Source organism: Stereum hirsutum (assembly GCF_000264905.1).
Source record: "Stereum hirsutum FP-91666 SS1 unplaced genomic scaffold STEHIscaffold_2, whole genome shotgun sequence".
Classification (NCBI taxonomy): domain Eukaryota; kingdom Fungi; phylum Basidiomycota; class Agaricomycetes; order Russulales; family Stereaceae; genus Stereum; species Stereum hirsutum.
In genome coordinates, this window is record NW_006763132.1 from 3,261,854 (window position 1) to 3,279,888 (window position 18,035).

At 50.5% G+C, this 18,035-nt stretch overlaps 6 protein-coding genes and 2 non-coding genes across 8 annotated transcripts; 3 read left to right on the top strand and 5 right to left on the bottom strand.

Annotated features, from left to right (window-relative positions):
• Positions 1–111: 111 nt before the first annotated feature.
• On the top strand, positions 112–1,652 carry STEHIDRAFT_153181 (uncharacterized protein; the record flags this gene model as incomplete). Its single annotated transcript, XM_007300178.1, has 8 exons — positions 112–226; positions 288–330; positions 387–579; positions 630–732; positions 790–952; positions 1,016–1,130; positions 1,186–1,293; positions 1,359–1,652. The coding sequence occupies 8 exons, from the start codon at positions 112–114 to the stop codon at positions 1,650–1,652; spliced, it is 1,134 nt and encodes a 377-aa protein (XP_007300240.1).
• Positions 1,653–2,164: 512 nt separating this feature from the next.
• Positions 2,165–2,236, bottom strand: STEHIDRAFT_t64. The gene has a single exon. It is a non-coding gene; the product is annotated as a tRNA-Glu (tRNA).
• Positions 2,237–2,614: 378 nt separating this feature from the next.
• On the bottom strand, positions 2,615–6,428 carry STEHIDRAFT_118570 (uncharacterized protein). Its single transcript, XM_007300179.1, has 5 exons — positions 6,186–6,428; positions 6,021–6,120; positions 4,836–5,298; positions 4,314–4,777; positions 2,615–4,253 (listed from the first exon to the last, which is right to left on the bottom strand). The coding sequence occupies exons 1-5, from the start codon at positions 6,257–6,259 to the stop codon at positions 3,321–3,323; spliced, it is 2,034 nt and encodes a 677-aa protein (XP_007300241.1). The 5' UTR covers positions 6,260–6,428; the 3' UTR covers positions 2,615–3,320.
• A 1,207-nt stretch (positions 6,429–7,635) lies between these two features.
• STEHIDRAFT_165817 (uncharacterized protein) lies at positions 7,636–11,091 on the bottom strand (the record flags this gene model as incomplete). The annotated part of the gene is made up of 2 exons (XM_007300180.1): positions 7,636–9,281; positions 9,345–11,091. The coding sequence occupies 2 exons, from the start codon at positions 11,089–11,091 to the stop codon at positions 8,095–8,097; spliced, it is 2,934 nt and encodes a 977-aa protein (XP_007300242.1). The 3' UTR covers positions 7,636–8,094.
• Positions 11,092–11,411: 320 nt separating this feature from the next.
• Positions 11,412–11,482, top strand: STEHIDRAFT_t62. Its single transcript has one exon. It is a non-coding gene; the product is annotated as a tRNA-Gly (tRNA).
• Positions 11,483–11,590: 108 nt separating this feature from the next.
• On the bottom strand, positions 11,591–13,414 carry STEHIDRAFT_73464 (uncharacterized protein). The gene is made up of 7 exons (XM_007299419.1): positions 13,280–13,414; positions 13,193–13,210; positions 12,727–13,072; positions 12,568–12,647; positions 12,465–12,505; positions 12,232–12,382; positions 11,591–12,155 (listed from the first exon to the last, which is right to left on the bottom strand). Exons 1-7 carry the CDS (start codon positions 13,337–13,339, stop codon positions 11,829–11,831), a joined length of 1,023 nt encoding a protein of 340 aa, XP_007299481.1. The 5' UTR covers positions 13,340–13,414; the 3' UTR covers positions 11,591–11,828.
• A 463-nt stretch (positions 13,415–13,877) lies between these two features.
• Positions 13,878–14,785, bottom strand: STEHIDRAFT_38998 (ubiquinone biosynthesis protein COQ4 mitochondrial; the record flags this gene model as incomplete). Its single annotated transcript, XM_007299169.1, has 3 exons — positions 13,878–14,273; positions 14,362–14,588; positions 14,671–14,785. Coding segments are annotated over 3 exons (738 nt in total), but the record flags the coding sequence as incomplete, so codon positions are not given.
• A 1,379-nt stretch (positions 14,786–16,164) lies between these two features.
• STEHIDRAFT_108082 (uncharacterized protein) lies at positions 16,165–17,417 on the top strand (the record flags this gene model as incomplete). Its single annotated transcript, XM_007300181.1, has 7 exons — positions 16,165–16,258; positions 16,315–16,357; positions 16,413–16,596; positions 16,648–16,762; positions 16,821–16,977; positions 17,037–17,148; positions 17,211–17,417. 7 exons carry the CDS (start codon positions 16,165–16,167, stop codon positions 17,415–17,417), a joined length of 912 nt encoding a protein of 303 aa, XP_007300243.1.
• Between the last annotated feature and the right edge of the window lie 618 nt (positions 17,418–18,035).

The following is an 18,035-nucleotide window of genomic DNA, read 5'->3' on the forward strand; positions in this document are numbered from 1 at the left end:
ACAAGAGTCCTACGATTCTTATTATATATAAGTCAGACTGGGAGAGAAAATGCACATCATTCCTCCCGTAGAGCACGCTCGAGCATACTCGTTTGTAACCTTTCAGCCTCAATGGCAACATCTGACCTTTCCCGCAAGCGTTATTCGACGGACATTTCATCTTCAGAAGTACATGTCGATATCACAGACACTTTCACTTTGATTGCGTGTCAATGCATGCTTTACGGTAAGTCTGGCAATCCAAAATTGAGTCTTGAAACGTACTAAAATGTACGGCGTTCATCTAGGAGTTCAAATCACCCTCACGCTTTTCGTGGGATATACTCTCCTGTACGTGTTAGAGTTGCTTTATATCCCCGAAAACTCCCTGATAGAGGTTTGGCAAGCTTTGCACAAACCCGATCGAAGGCAATCAGGTGGCTGCTTCCATTGACGGTTGTCATGCTTGCTTCGTCGACAATATACGTGATATTCACCTTGGAGGTTGCCGTGTATTTCAGCAATTATTCTGGCGATTCTGTGCCTTACGAAGTTATCTACGGAATGCAGGAAGCACTACTCTATCTACCGAGTGTCAATGTAGGCAACCATTTTCTGTGTTCCATCAGTTTTCTGACAATTTTTCGCAGTATCTGTGTAGTGATATCATCTTATTCTGGAGAGCATACGTCCTGTGGAACAGTAATAGGCGGGTCTTTATTCTCCCCGCTTCTCTGCTCGCCGGAACTCTAGGTATGTCTATTATACCAATCAGCTCGACGGTACCTATAGCTGACTGATCTTTACCAGTGGCTTTATTGGCGAGTATCGGAAGCAAAGGAGAAACCAGCTCCTATAATTCCAGTCCCAGCCTCAGCAGGAAGGATCTGGCCGTTTGGGCACTTTATTCATCATGGGTTCTCACACTCGCTGCAAATATCGTGCTCACCTTGATCATCGGTTTCAAAGCTTGGTACCGTCTAACCTTTATTTTTGACGTACCTAAACTGAATCCGACTCAAATTACCCTACGCAGGCAGTACTCTCGGTTCTTTACCGTTTCAGGTCTTGGCAGGAGGAGTTCGAAGTTGGTTGGGGTTAAAATCATCATCGCCATCGTCGAGTCCGGTGCTGTCTACTGTGTTTTCTTGGTAAGATCCTGAACTTGCATCCGTATATTCCCTTTATTAATGGCCGTTCATCCAGTTGTTCCTCGTTATCTTGAATTTCCAACTTCCGCCGTCTGAATCTCTGAGATCGTTCAACGTATGGAAGGCAGGCAGTATCATACAAGATGTGTCTATTCAAATATCCGTGAGCTCTCCTCTATGTCATTCCGAGAGCAAGCGGTGTCACTCACCATGATTTATCCTATGTAGGGGATTTATCCGATCATCATTATTGTCATGGTCGCACTCAAACGTAGCATAGCTGACACTGCACCAGCCGACACTTCCCTCCCGTCTTTCGTCGCTGGTAACAGAGATGGTACCACAAGCACGTCCATCGCACAGACTCAATCGGGCGGGCACCGTGACCTCGAACGGCGATTTGAATCAAACGATCAAAGCACTATACACTTCGTAGGATTTGGAGCATTCCGAAAGTCCGGAGAGACGGACAACCAAGGCGAGGCAAATTCGGCTTTTACAGAGGCAGAGACGACAGCTTGAGGGACGCAGAGACGAGTCAGGCTTGTATTGTCTTGATGGTGAAGGAAGTGGACATATTGCCGTCGGGTTCTACTGCCTTAGATTAACTGCTTACCGTGACCTTTAATCTCATAGGTGATGAGCTTGCCATGAGCTCCTGTGGATATCCATAATTTATGCAATGTCTTTTTGTATGCTCCGCTGCGACAGCGAGTGGCGTGCTCTGACTGCCCTGCTACTTCGTGCTCAGCCAACATGCAGAACAAATGGCTCGTAGCCTACCGCAACACACGCAGGCGGCAGCTCGCACAAGTAGAATTCTTTGAACCTCCTCTACCACGATTTTGAGTGGAAAACTAGCAAAAACATATGGCGACTACAAATTCGTTTCTAACAGTCGAAAGTGTTTCTACGACTGGGCATTCGAGCTCCGGGCGTGGGGTGAAAAATGAACGGAACCTAATGTCGATTGATAGACAAGAGACCGTCTTTACATCGTTCAGCCCAACAAAACGAACGTACGACTACAAGACTTCGGATACGGGGAATCGAACCCCGAGCTGCCGCGTGAGAGGCGGCAATGTTAGCCGTTACACCATATCCGATGTTTAATCTTTCCCTCTCAATCTTTATGACTGGTTCTTTATAGCGAAGAATTAAATACACGTATATTTCGTTCGCTGCCCCATTGTTTTCAAATGAATCAAAAGGCTACGGTCTTCCTTGTTTCTGGTGCGAAACTCATGCAGCAACATATGCCAATGAATCGCCGTTGAACGGTTTCCACGGTAGAAGGAGCACCATGCAGTTCGTCGAACAAGGTTATATGATGATTTACAAACAAGAACCGGAACCTACTGCCTACAAGTACACAACTACAACTCCGACCTCTGTCAAATTGTACGGGTCGAGAATAAGTAAACGGTGAATCATCGATCGACGATAGCAAGGACGGCTAGAAAAGAGAAAAGGAAAACGCAGGGTGGAGGGGTGCTGGTGATTGTGACGACTCGAAGCCCAATTCAGATATGGAGATGGAAAGTGAGGATGAGAGGGAAAGTAGGAGTACAATACAGGGAGTGGTATGCGGAAGACGGTACGGATGTCATGATTCGGAAGATAGATAACGAGGCTGACAAGAGGGCGGACAAAGAGTAATATGCAGTGGGATAACAAGAAGCGGGTGTTAGAATCCGAGAAAAGTAGCAAAATTGATTGTCCATAAGCCTGTTCTTCACCCCCCATATCAACATACCGAGTATTCGATGGTGTGCGACAGCGCTCGGAAGGGAGATTAGAAGTAAGGGCTGAAGGGAACGAGAGCAGAGTGATAGAATGAGGCAAGGTCACGGATGCCTCGAAAGAAGGCAAACGTAGAAATATGGGTGATATGGGCATGGGAGTGTGAGCATAGAGACAACAAGAGCGAATTCGCATGGTGGAGATGAGCGAACATGATAAACGTAAAATGCGTGAACGTTCGTAAACAAAGCCTAGCCTGGGCGAGGAGAACAGCGAACAGGATATAGGAAACGGAAACGGTCGAACAACCGCATGGATCCGTAACGGCCGCTATCATCGTCTGGTTTCGTCGCGAAATGTGACAGGCTCCATAAATAACCCGGTCGTCCTTTCATGGAGGGGACTACACCAGCAACTGCTGATCCCCGTCCTGGATCGACGACTGCCTCAAGCCCAGGCTCCCTCATCCCACCACGTCTTCTCAGCTCCTTTCACGCTCCATTCCACCAAGCCGCCTGTACTTGCAACATAAACCCACCTACCACTCGGGTCAAAGCACGTCCCAGCGAGATCCAAATGCTCTTGGACCGCAACCCTCGTCTTGATCCTCTGGCTTTGGCTCTGACCCTGCGTTCTCGCGGCCGCAGGGCTCCGCACCACTCCTCTCGACGTCGTAACAGACCACGGAGTAGGTGCAGAACTCGAGAATGGCGCGGGTGAGGAAGCCCGCGAAGTGAAACAATCTGACTCCAGCTCGTCCACCTCCATCTCCACATCCTCGGTCTCATGATATGGCCCCGAACTCGTCCTACTCGGATCCCGCTCGACAATGATCTCTCGCTCATCGAAATCCGCCGCATCTGCGATCTCGATCTCAGCTTCGTCGTCGTCTTCTGGGTCAACCATGGCCTCTTCACGGTCTTGCTGGCGGCCAGGACTTTCTCGCACCGGAGCGACTGACGCCCGCAGACCATGGCGTACGAGAACTCTCCTGACCTCTCGCTCTGCCCCTCTGTCTCCCAGTGCCGGAATGACCACGACACCGTTATTTTCCCCGTCAGTGGGCGGGTTTCGTCGTCGAGAACGTCGGAAGTACTGTGCTCGGGCTGGTGAGATAGTCGAAGCGTTAGAGGCGGAGAGACGTTCGGAAGAGCTGTTGTAGAAGACGCGCGGTTGCGTTTGCGGTACGGGGGGTAGGCGAGTCGAGCTTGTCCATGGGCCACTAGAGGTACGTTCCTGTTGTTCTGTGGAGTAGCGATTTGCTGACGCTCGTGTACTGGCACACGATTCGTCGGATCGTTCGTTGATAATTGTAGGAACCTTGACGATCTCCTCCGTCTCGAACGTGGTGGCGTCCACGACATGGAGTAGGGACGTATGCTATTCAGACAAAGTTGATTATTCTGGGCCCTCGTCAGTGACAGTATGAAGATGACTGACCTCGGTGAATGTCATCAGCTGCTTTCCGCCGAATCCAGGGCTGAATTTCACATTCCTCACGCCCCACCCGGGTGCCTTCGTTGAACTGTTCGACCAATCCCACGAATCTTCGTACAACCAACCACTCGCAGCTCCGGTGGCCGTCCTTCCGCTACCTGACGATCTAGTCCTGTCCGTCTCGAATATCTTCATCGGTTTCGTACTCCTCACATCCCACACCGCGACCATACCCTCCTGACTTGCGACCGCGAACTTCGTCCCGCATGCCGAGAAGCCAGTGGAGAACGAAGCGGGGCCACAATTCGAATTCGGGTTCGAGTAATGGTACGAGGAGTCGAATGGAGGAAGTGTGAGTTTCGCGTATGGTGTAAACGTGATACGTGAGCCACCCGTCAGGCCGTGCAGGTATACATGTGGCGAGTCGCCCACAGAAAGCAATGTGCGTCCATCGGGTGAGATCGAAGCTACGATATCGTATCAGCAAAACCTTTGAGCCATGCAAGCAAGGAGGGAAACACGCACAGTGGTTCACGGCGACGTCCAATTTCAAAGTGCCGACCTCGCTAATCCGTGTCGGAGGCCCGTCCACGCCCTTAGACCCTCGCACATTGATGTCGTAGAACTTGATTGAACAGTCGTTGTTGCTCACTGCTACGCGTGGTTCGGCACTGCTCTCGTGTGATCGTGTCAAGCTCATCTGCGTGAGTAGCACGGAGTTATTGATGGAGCCGCCAAGCGAGTTGTCGTATTGCCATAGTCGGCGTGTCCGTGGGAGTGGTGGGAACCGTGACGAGTCGTGTGCGGTGCAACTGTCGTCGGACGAGGACGAGGAGTTGCGCGAGAAGGAGGGCCGTTTGGAATGGATGGAGAGGTGGAATTCTGAGTGTTGTCCCCCTGCGGCGATCAAACGCTCGTTGGAGTCGGGGAGGGACAGCGAGGCTAAGGTGTTGGGCGTGAAGGTAAGTTCCACAAGTGTTGTGGATGTCTAATAGGCTCGGATTAGTGAATATGAAGAATGCATGATGTCTGTCGGTTAGAGCGGCTATAGGGATATCACGCCACAAACTATTAGGCTCTTTTCGCATCGCACACTGAGCAACGCAGGCTTGCCTCGTGAAGGATGACGAAAAGAAGGTCTTGGACGTTTGATTTCGCTCGACGTGAGAGAGAACCGACGATGACGAATCGATGAAGAGGTCATCGCTTAGTCGAGAGGAATCCACCGTGCACTAAGGACAGAGATGCCACTGAACAGTGCATGTGCAGCAAGGTCTACCAAGTCGCACATTATAGAATCTTCTCAAGAGTATGCATATTTCCTCCTGTGGAACACAACGACGTGGAGAAGAGTGGAGTAACAGCAGGAAACGACGACTGGAATTGCTGCCTAGCAATTAGTGTAGCGCCACTCGTCTCGCAATAAGAGACCGCAAGCCACTGCAAGATAGACTGAGAAAACATAGCTTTGCCATGACTCCGGATTCATGTACCATGGCCGACAATGTGCGGCAGGTCGGGAACATACACAGTTTCCTAATAATAGCATGGGGCCGTCCATGGCCTCGTGACAACACGATACCATCGTCGTAGGAACTGGATGCGTCGTAGAGAAGATACAAGAACCCAGCAGGAGATGAAGTTTGGTTCGAAGATATGGGCGTAGGGTGCACAGAATATGTGTAAGGAAATGCAAGAATCAGCACTCACCGAAGCAGGATTCGTTACGTCTCGTTCCATGATAGATTCCCCCTGAATGAAGTCAACGACACCCCTCTCCTCTGGGCATATGACTAGGTCTCGCAATTGTCTGTGGGAACGACACATAAATTCGAGACACAAGTCGACAGATACCTGCTTGAGACGAAGACTTACACATGGCCTATGGAGACTGGCTGGTGGACAATATTCGTGGGTTCCGAAGACAGAAGTGATGGTGAGCGGGCCATGACTATTGAAAGGTGTTCACAGCGTTCAACGCCGAGTATCGTCAGTGATTTCGTTCAAGAAATCAAGGTGTTCGTGGAAGTAGAGAGGGCGTGTGGGACATAAGCGGGCTATTGGGCCGGTGCTAGATGGAGTACAGGGTACGGGTTCCGCGAAGTAATGCCGGAAACACCTTCAGGGGGTGGGTAAAGACAATTGCAGAATCGTGTCCTTATATCTAGAACAAAAGAACTAACTGTCAGCATTTCTATTTTGTATAATGTCTCGTTCAGAACGAACATACCGTGCAGGGGTGAGGACGTGAGCGGGATGCGGTACGGAAACAAAGGCCCGCTCTTCCAACGCGCTAATGACATCAGGCCCGACGGCAGATGCCGGACCGTCTTGAGCTTCGCGTTTTCAGCTTTTTTTTTTTCGTCTCTCCCACCTCCATCTCCTCGTTTTCCCACCTCGCGAGTATCCCCATGTCGGTCGTGAACTTCAACCTTTCTCAAACTATTGACCTTTTGATAACCTGTTCTGGTTGTCATAGTTTTCTCTGTGTGCTGTTCTTTGATGGGTTTCTGTGGTGCGCCGAAAAGGTCCAAGGGTTTTCTGGAAGTCGTGTCCTCCCATAGTCACTAAGGTAAATCTCAGTTACACATACGACCATTTCTCTCCCATGTTTCATCAAGATCGAAGTCATCTTTTCTCTGGCTGGTGAGCACACTTTCTTTTCCTCTCTTTTTTCTCCCCGTCACTTCAACCCTTCCAACTCTTGGACATCAAATGATAGAGATATACTATAAATCAGTTATCCCTGACTTAATCACCTGTGTCGAGAACATGATTTTCTGATCTTGTCCAACTGTTCTTCCATCCATACTATCTCATCAAAGACGAATAGATGGACTAACATAAACCCTTTCTCCTTCTCTTAGCATCACTCGAACGAGCAACAGGATTCGGAGGATGGTCTGGTAAGAGGTAAGGTGGCTCGCCTTCATGAAATTTTCATGGCGGAAGAACGAAGGAGAACGTGGATTTCTCTGAAGTATTGGGAGACTCGAACGGATCGTTGGCCCGAGTCCTACGTTACTTACATGTCTACGCTACGATCAACTCTGAGAATATATCACCACATTCATGCTTCGACCAACAAGACAGTACTTGAGTGCACTACCCCCGCAGCTGTAAAACGGCGGGTCTGCGTATGCAATCCACTGAAAAGCCAGACCAAATGCGTACAAATAAAATATAATTTTGAATCGAAGACACGGTAAGTACGGAAGAGCCAAACGACCTGGGGAGAACGGAGAGACCAGAGAGGAGAAAGTCGTAACACAGGTCGTAAAGATCGGAATATATATTTACTTCTATACACTATGTACTGTAGCGTGCCAATTGCAGAGTCAGTGTCAAGGACGGTTCGTTATTGAGAAGAGGATGAGGATGATGACTACTGTGTACAATACGTACGTCTGGGTGTGGGTGGAATGATATGATATGGGAGAATGAGTTCCAGATGATGAAATGTATGCAGGGGCATGAGGGGTTCGTACCAAGCTCGTACGATAACTAAATTGACAGAGAAAATACGAGCCGAGGAAAGACGTTAAAAGTGCACGGATGGGTGGAGGGATGGAGGAAGAATGATGAGTGAGACTATGCGACAGCAGTATCGATGCGAAATGGTCAGGTTAACTGCAAATGAGGCAACGAGAACAGTGCAAATAAAGTGCTCAATAAGCAGTCATGGCGGGGTCGTAATCATAGTCCACGCTACAGCCAACAATTGGTCTCACATCTTCAAGCGTCCCACCTGCAATGCTCATACTGAGGCCAAAAACAAACACACCTAAAACCTCTTCGGCGCCTTCCTCGCCCCACCAACCCCTGCCCCCACCAGACTCGCACTCTCACGCCTCCCTCTCGCACCTGCAGTGGCAGTCGTACTGGAAGGAGCTCCCACGGTCGAAGTCCCCGTCCCAATCCGGGAGGACGAAGTCGCCGGCCTGGGGATCCCGCCGAACCCCATACCCGCCCCAGCACCAGCACCCGAACCAAACCTCCCCGCGACTGGCTGCCTCAAACCACTACTAATAATGCTTGTCGGCGCCGGCGCAAAAACAGCCGAACTGGCGCTCGTAGTCCTCGTCAACCCCGTAGTTCTCTTATACCCAGTGCCGCTCGTAGCAGCGGAAGCTGCAGCAGCGGTAGCTTGAGAAGAAGATGACGCCGACGAAGTAGAGATGGCTGCCCTCCTTGGGCCCTTCGAAGGGTTCCTCGAGCTCGATACGGTCGTGGAGGTCACACTGGGGGCGGTTCCAGAGTTCCCAGCGATGGCGGAGCCGGAAGGGACACGCTGTGGACCCCCTGCAACGGAGACATGGCTCGAAGACGTACGCTTTGAAGTGACAGCCGGAACGGGTGGAACAGTCGGCGCAGGGGTCGACTTTGACGATGAGGGAGGCTGGACGAAAGACATGCGTCTGGCTAGTCCAAGACGACGGGGAGCTTGAGGGGGTTCCATGGTGGTTCGGTGAACCGGCGGATGAGCTAGAGCGGGAGTTTGAGCAGCGGACGTGACCGGGGAAACACGCCCTGAGGAAATCGTTATTGGAAGGGAAAAGACGTTAGGGGTAGCGTCGACAGGTGGTTCCGAGGAAGCGGAGGAAGTAGGGCCGGTCGATCCTTTCTTGACGATGCGAAGAGCGGGGATTAACATATCGTTGGGAGGCAGCGATGGAAGACCAGCTGTGCTGGTGGCAGTCTTGGGCTTAGAGGCCATTGCCGCCGCAGAGGGTTCAGCGGACGACTGAGCCACGGAAATAGAGGCAATATTCGAATCCAGAACTCCTGAGGAAGCTGACTCGTAAGCCTGGGCCTGGTCGTCTGCGATGCCAGCGGGAGCTTCATGACGAGATTTCATGTGCTTGGGACGGCGAGGGGCAGGAGGAGGAGCTATTTGAGAACGCCCGAGATCGCTGACAGGTTTAGCAACCTCGTCCGGGAGAGGCATTGCTTTGATCAGGGCAGCGGGAACTGTGAAGATTCAGACATTATGATCAGCGTCAACATAAGTCAAATATAATGAACAATGCCTACCCTCATCAGATCCAGAGGAGCCAGACCTCTCACGTTTCTGTTCCGGGGTGACAAACATCTCCACATTTAAATCCGCGGTGAGCTTCGAGCGATCCTTCCTCTGCCTCTGCGGCCGCGGGACAGCCTCTCTTTTCTCTTTCAACTCACTCTCGCTGACCCCCAGCCCAACCCTCACATCCCTCAACCTCTCACTCAATATGCTGACCTCCGCCTCAGCACACCTACTCTCCAAATCCGCCACACTGCTCTTCGTAACCCTGGATCCGGCTTCCTTGCGTTCGTCCCTGCGATTCTTGAAGCTCGGCAGGCCTTCTAGCTTGGCAACGAGCTCCTCCATCTCTTCCTCTTCCTTGGCTACGTCCATGTCCGCAAATTCTGCGTCACCGTCGGTGAAGGACACGAGCTGACCCAGGAAAGAATCGTGATTGATGAACGAGATCCTGTCGTTGAGAAGGTCGAAAGAAGACTCTGGACAAGCGATATACGAGCTGAACGAGGATTGAAGGTCGACCGAAACGCGGCGAGGGTCGAAAGCCTCGGACGTGGAGATAGGAGATACGTGTGAGCGAAGCCGAGGGATGGGAGCAGTTGGAAGTGGAGAGAGCGTGTCGGAACTGTCTTCTAGGGAGGCAGGGGAGTGGACGGTGATTTTTGGAGTCTGTGAGATGGTTTCGTCGCGAGCATATTCTTCGATTGGAGACATGGAAGGTGAGGGGTTCGGAGACGCAGATGGAGATGGAGAAGAGGACGGGCTACCATCTGCACTATTGATGGAGTCCATGACGGAGAACAGGCGAGATGACTCGGGTGCGCGAGTGAGTTTCGGACTTGGTAGTGGCGCAGAGCGAGAAGTGAAGTAGTCTTTGACAGTGCTCTTTGTGGGCGAGGGCGAAGACACTGCAGGAGACGAAGATGAGAGTGCAGCAACAGCAAGAGAAATGTCAGCGAGAGGCCGACGGGGAGTGGGAGCCCTATCATCGAGTCGAAGGCTTGTTGAAGAAAAGACTGAATTGTCTTCGAGACGCGGGGTGTCATTGTTCTCGTCTTCGATCTCCTCTTCGGGGCTCTCATCTCTCGCAACGTCTTCTGCTTCACTCTCATCTCCAGACGCCTCTATTTCGCCCTGTCCTCCATCATCTACCACAACAGAGACGTCGAAGTCTATCAAACGGTCCAGAGGAAGAGGAACCTGTGTGGGCAGAGGCTTGTGGTCCGCATAAGATCGGCTAAAGAACTTGTTGAACGTCATCGGACTGACGCCCATTGTGGGGTGAGCGTTGACCTCAGCGGGCGTCGAGTTCTCTTTATCAGATCCTCCCTCTGACGGAGAAGGTGATACCAGGTCCCTGTCATGGTGAGGAGGTGTTTCTGAGGTGTCGCTGCTAGGATTTGACTGGGAGAGGGGGTCAAAGAGAGAGAGTAAAGAGTCTCGAGGTCGGTTGTAGTTGATGGTAGACATAATGCGAGTATGAAGAGGATAAAATACGACGGATATTATGGGGAGCTTGTTGGAGATTGTGAGCACGGCGTTGTTGTCGTCGTCGTCTTCCGAGTTCAAGTTCAATTCCGCCGACGCCGGCGCGACAAGCCCGTCACCATCACGAGGAATCCACGTGATCGTGTTCCAAGTCCGGCCAAAAGACCCAGAAGATAAAATAGATGTTATCTGCAGCCAGAAAAGTGGGATTTTGAGTTGGAAACCGACAAGAATGACCTTTAAAGGGGAGATTTTCAAGTGAGAATTCATTTCGAAGTCGAATATTTCGGCCAGGCGTGATTGGCTGATCACCCTCGTTTGGCCTGCGTCTGGCACTTACCGAGGATTCGAAGCGAACTATTAGACCTTATATGTTTCGAGTTTACTTGGAGCTCGTTGGCGGAAGATCTGTCCGATCCGCCAATGAGATTTCGCAAAAAGTTCCAAGTTTTCACAAACATATAAGCCCTATTACTTGGAAATTGAACTTTGCGACCTCCAAAGTAGCCAATTTGAAGCTCATAGAACCTCTCGGTTTTCAGGCTGCAGATAACATCTAATACAGAACACAATATCCTAAAAGGACGGAGGCATCAGTGGTGTAGCGGTAACATTGGGTCTTCCCATGGCCTAGCTCCGGGTTCGACTCCCGGCTGATGCAGTTATGATCAGATGTCTCTGTAATACTTTTATCGCAATACATTGCAGTTCTTGTCTTTGCCAACGATGCCCTCACCAGATGGCACATGTCCGGCCGTACCGTGTGACAACTAAAGAAAGGAATTTTTAATCGCTGATGCATGATGAAATGGTTCGGACATGAAGGTAACAATGTGTAGTCCAGGCGAGAACATCGTACATCTGATACATAGATCATAGAGCAAACCACTGCTTCTTGGCTCCGAAGAGTAGCCAGACGAGCACATCAAGTCCATGGATAATGCGGTGGTCTTGCGAGCAGAACATAGCAACAAGGATTGTGGTTCAAAGTAACGGCGTTCTTGCATTCATGCACCATCACCGGATCCACCACCGTTCAATGACAACGCCTGAAGTCTCTCCTCCTCCGCGATCAGATCCTCGTCCTCCTTTTGCTTCCTATACTTCTCCAAATCCCAATCGTCCTCTCCCTCGTCCTCGTCCTCGAACCATTCTGGGTTGTACTGGAAGAGATCTCGTCCTGACATGCCTGAAGACTTGCCCGCTGCGGCTTGCGTTGCTTTGGCTTTTGACATGGCTTCCGCCTCGGCATCCTTTTTGTTCATGCGGGTTTGCTTCCATTTGGCGAATGATTCGGGGGTGACGGGGGTAAGATTGCTGCCTAGTTTGTGGCGCTACACGGAGAAAGTTCAGACAGATGAGGACAAGTGGATGCGATGGAGGAAATAGAGAGGAAAGAAGGGGACGTGCCTCGACCTCCAGGAACTCCTCCAACGAGATGACATTCGCTTTTTCAGCCTCCGCTTGTGCCTTCTTCTGTGATTTGAGAACGAAGCCAGGAGGAAGAGCGTGTCGGTATTGGCAGGTTTCGCCATTTGGGCATTGCCAGAACCACCCGAATCTACGGGAAGGAAGAACATGCGTCAGTGCCGGTGAAAAATCTTGACGAAGGGCCAGGGAATCGCGTGAGAATCGGAACGTACTTCTGAGACTCGATAGCCTCGATGAAGAATTTGCAGACAATCTACAGGTGCAAACCAAATATCAGGGAAAAGATCGAAGGAAGGCCGCTAGAAAGGGACATACATCGGTTGTTGTTTTCGGGTTTCCATGTTTGGAGAGCACAACCTGCCGTAGCTTTTCCTCGTCCCACGTGTCCATCGTATCTGTGCGCACCACCAATACCGTCAGCTTTCCCTTCACTGAACCAATACTGAAGAACAGACTGAAGATCGAAAAACTCACCAGCCATCTTCTCCTCCCGACTATCCGCATACAAATTCTTCTTCTCAACCTTCCTCTCTATATCCTTGTCATGACTGAACTTGCACTTCGTCCCCTTGTCACAATGTCCCGCCTTATAGAACGCACACAACAACGTCTTCGGGTCCACGCCGAATGGCACCTTCTGTATCTGCACTGGTTTCGTGAGCAACGCCTCTTCCTTGCGCCGTTTCTCCTCCTCGGCCTTCGCCTGCGTCCGAAGCTCCTTCTCGCGCTCCTTCGCCAAAGCTTCACGAGACTTCCCCGTCTGAGCGGCCTGCGATTGGATACGTTGGACTTCTTTTTGGACCTTGGCAGATTTGTTTTTCTACAGTGTACGGATGTGTGTCGCGTGAGTTGAATGATTCCATGGTGAGGTCCGATGATGAAGTGAATGGTCGCTGTAGAAAAGCAGTGCAGTGAACTAGAATGGGGAGCGTCTGCTCACGTTCTTCATACCGAAGGTCTGGATGTGGTTCCATGGTCAGTACATACGTTCAGCGCACGGTTACGAGATGTCGGAAGACGGGTCCACCTTGTCGACTGCGACCTTGGAGGAACTGCCCTGTTGCTGCTGCTGCTTCTTTGGTGGCATGATGGCAGGCTTGTTCTTAGTCAGATAAACGTCTGATAAATGTTAGATGTCGAAGTCCTGATGAACTGTAAAAATACAGAGGAAATGAGGAAAGCAGGAGAGTGGCGAGAGGCGGAAAGTAGAGCAGAAACTTGGATGACGCCAAATCAGTGAGACGGGACCGTCGGTAAGTATTTTCCCAGCACGTGAAGGGGACGCGACTTGAACGCGCCACACGGCAATGTACAAACTTACAACAACTCCAACTTTTACGATCTTTTTGACAGACCCATAGAATTACTAGACCTTTTAGGAAGGAAGGAAGGAAGGAAGGTTCGATGATCCTATATATATACCACAACGACCAACCAAGTCCAAGAATATCGATAGTCAGACAGAAACATGGGTCACCAAGGAGCCAAATCAGAAGCCTTACCAGGGCGACTCCATGCATCTTGAAAAGCACACGATGCCATGGGCATATCCAGACGAGTAGGGAGACTAATATATTGCTCCACTACCGTGTAGTTCACAACATCTGCCCACCAGCCGTTTTCGCTCTCTTTTCTGCCGCTTCTTTGGCCTCCTTCAGCGGTCTCCTCCATTTTGCCTCCGGTGCCTCCCAAACTCCCAACTCTCTCCTCAGCTCACCGACATCCATTGCCCACTTCTCTTCCCAATAAACTGTGATCAGACTCTTCGCACTGCTTCCACACCTCAGAGCCCACGGCACGTATTCCTCAAACAGCCTCTTTCTCTTTGCCGGAGTAAGGCGAACGGCAGCAGCGGTAGAGAGCAGAGTCATTGGAAGACCGAGATTTGTGAACTCGAAGACCTTCAAAGCGATTTCGTATTCGACAGAGACTGGGAGGTTGAGGAGTGAATGGTAGAAATCGTGGCACTCGCGGTAGCGTTGCATGACATATGCAAGCTCAGGGTCCGAAATGTAATGTACCTATTTGACATTCGACGAAGACAAAAGAAATGTCCATTAGTCTGGTGTTCAATCACGATTGGATATCAGACCTGAGAAGAATACGCACGGGCGCACGGGTATCGGGCGTAACGCCACACCGCTCGAGCCACGTCACATAGGTGTGTCCAAAGGTACCCTCGGGTAGTTTTGCAAGGGCGTTCATGTCGACGGTGGTAGACGTCACCCTTGGACATTCCTTCAAGATCCTGCGACCTTCAGCGCTCTCGAGCATGATATCGCGAAGCCGAGGAAGCGCAGGTCCCGCCGTAGTTTCTCCAAGCGTGGCGACCATATCTACATCCATGAATGATAAGGGTGATCAGTGTTTGGGATGAAGGGTGATCACGATGTCGGTTGGGAATGGAGAAACCAATACCTCCTCTCCTAGGGTTCGTGAGCGACACGACGGCAGAGCCAACTGCTAGAAATGCATTTTCAAACCAATTGAGAGGGATATGTCCTGGATAAGCTGGTTCTGTTTTGATTGTGCGGGCCTGTTGTTGGCTGGTGGGATTTGCGGTGGGGCACCACAGGTGTTGAAAGGCTGGTCGGATAGGCTTTGCGATGAGTGTCCGCGACAGGAGTGGGATGTTCCGAGGAAGTAAGGTCATCCCGTCTAGAAGGTAAGTCTTTGTCCGCGTACTAAACCGTGATATCTCGAGTACTTGCTGGGCCGGTAGTGGGCTGTGAATGTTTGGTCGTGTATACCTGTATCACAGCGATGCTGACCTCAAACTGACACTGATCCAAGGTGCAACGAAGTATGTAGCTTGTGGCAATGATATCCTCCTATGATTATTTCGGTTCAGCGTAGTTTCGAAAGGGCACCAAGATTGACCCTGCCTGTAATCCAAGGTCGAGAAAAAGACCGGCGGTGTTCAGATTGTGAACTTGTTGTGGCGAGAACTCGGAAGAACACGCGAACGTGTCTGCGTGCGCACACCCGGATATTCCCGTGATCCCCAGAGGTGTTTTCGAGATAAAGGTTTCCTCGTTTCGGCAGCCGCCGCCACCACCATCACCGCCATATAAAATGGCTCTTGTTCTCGTGTCTGCTTCATTGGTGTCTATTTATGTCTCACACGATAACTCACCGAGTGCGCGGATTGTTCGCGAGCTCTGTGAAGTATGGATGGGTGGCAGTTTGTGGCAGAGCCTGAGCGGTTGTGATTTACTCATGAATCAACGACTACTTATGCCATTGTTCACAGACCTTGCTGTGGTACCAAATTGATATGATACCCATCACGGAGTTAAAACGCGGTATTCAGTCTTGTTGCTTCGAATCTATATCCTAAGATATGGCCCGGGATATAGTGAGCTTCATCATCTCCTGCCATCATCGAGTCCTTGCCATGTCCTTGGTTGGTCTTGTTCTTTACCTTCCTTACTATGTAGGTCCTTCACACCCCCGTAAGTATGCCAAGGATGCCAAAAACAGACAAATCCAAACATGGTGGCGTAGTCCCACTACATACAATGATTTGTAGCCCGTCGTTATACTAATAGGCGCCACTCTAGGTTTCCTTGCTCAAATATTGCTCTCCCGCGCAATACACACTCCCTTGAAGCAGGCCACTCCCAGGCTGCACTTTTGGTGTGCGTTTTATAGCGCAGCTGGAACCCCATCAAGCAAGGTTGGCAGCTGGCGGAGACAGCGCTCAGCAGTTTAGGAGACACGTTTCGTGTATCTCCATTCGCATAGCCTATAGCTGAATAGTGCCAGTGTGTCAGGTCTATGTGGCTTAATGGGTTCCACCCCGAGCGCTACAGGGAAACACATTTGCCTGTCATCCAGGTATATAAAGCTGTATGCCATCAGCCACTCTCCTTGTCTAGTGTAAGTGCCCAATCACTGTACTTTCGCAGGATGGGCTTCCACATTCGACCGCGATTCGAAGCAATGGAGGATTATTCTCCAGGTTATGTCTACGGAAGTATAGTCAGCCAAAGTATCCTCTACGGTACGTATCATATATATTCGTCAATCTTCGAGCCCCTTATAATTTTGATTTATCAGGACTGTTACTCGTACCCTCTGCATGGGCGTTGTTACTCTGCATGTACGCCATATTGAGCTTAATCCAGTCTCATATATCCACTGAACAAACGACCAAGGCGTCGCGGCTTCAAACGAAGGGCTACGCTCTGCATGGCATTCCTCACTCTGCTCATGCTGGGAACGTCAACAGCATACCTGGCTTCATCCATCGTTACCGCAGTGACAGGGTACTTCACCTCCTCACCTCAAGATATTTTCTTCAGATCCGGAACCGCTCAGCTTTTCCTCCCGGCCGTCAATGTAAGCATCCTATCTGTCCTCATCGCTCTAGTCTCATCACATTCCTTGTAGTATATAGCGAGCGATGCCATAGTTCTCTGGCGCGCATGGGCTCTGTGTACTACCATAGGATCTCGACAGGCCCACATCATCCTCATACCGTCAGCGCTCTTGCTCGGCTCGTTTGGTACGTGTAGAAGTGAAACCTCATTGACTCCATATCTTCGAGTTGACCTACTTTGCAGTGGCCATTATCGTCAGCATCATCTGCGAGGTCTCGCAAGGTTATCCGCTATTTATCACTTTTGACCCCGATATGGCCACGAACGGTCTATTCGCTTCCTGGGTGCTGTCACTTGCCACGAATATAGCCGCAACTTGCATCATCCGATTCAAAGCTTGGTAAAAGCATTTAGAGCTGTACCATATCAGTATGAGCTACATTTATTCATTCTTCACAGGAATCACCGAAAGTTCGTCAGTGCCAACCTCACTCAGCGTGACGGGAAGCTCAAGAGTGAGAGGATTCTGGCTGTGATCGTAGAGTCTGGTCTTCTATACTGTATATTCTGGGTGAGTTCATTCGCTGTTTTTCACGAACCATTGAGACATACGATACGTCACTATATATAAAGTTCGTTCTCCTCGTCATCAACCTCGGCTTCTTCTTTGAGCCAGTGTATGAGGGAGAGGTCGCAGCCTGGAATCTGGGCATGATTCTCCAAGATGACTCCGTGCATATCTCTGTATGGCTCTTCCATTCACCGTTCATACTACCTTCTAATTGCTATGACAGGCGATATACCCCGCTGTTATCATCGTCTTGGTACACAAACACATGACAGTCAAAGACTCATTCCAACCAACCACTCCGACGAACCATCACATCTCGACCTACCCAAGGTTCTCGGACCGTTCACGTCGGTCGACTGCGTTGACCTCAGCGGGAGGGTTCGAGAGATCGCATACCGATCAAGGTGCTATGGTGATTAACTTGGACGAGCTGGGTGCAGAAGCTAGGTTGCGGTCTTGCTCCTGCGCCTGTGTCTATCACTCGATCCAAGACAGTGAAGTCGGATCCAAGATGGACGATGAGCAGGGGACGGATCCCATATCCTTAGTACCGGATGGCGTTTGAGTTCGCGTCTAAGTCAGATGGCTCATCAGTCTCGAAAACAGACTCTGGAGACTGTTGGGATCAGCCTGTATCGGGTGTGTCGTCTATTCTAATCATCCGAATATCTATATGCGAGGCTTTTCTTTGTAATGTCCTCTGAATGGATGATGTGCATGTTTCAAGGCCTGAACTAGTTTAGACCTACGGCTTATGGCTGAAGAGTCTCTCTATTGTTCGGTCGAGGAATCGGCCTGGCGTTGTGTATAAATCAGAGCGCCTCCATTGTGCATTCTGTCGCGATAACCCATATCATAACCCCCGCCCAGTCTTTGTGCAGAGTTGA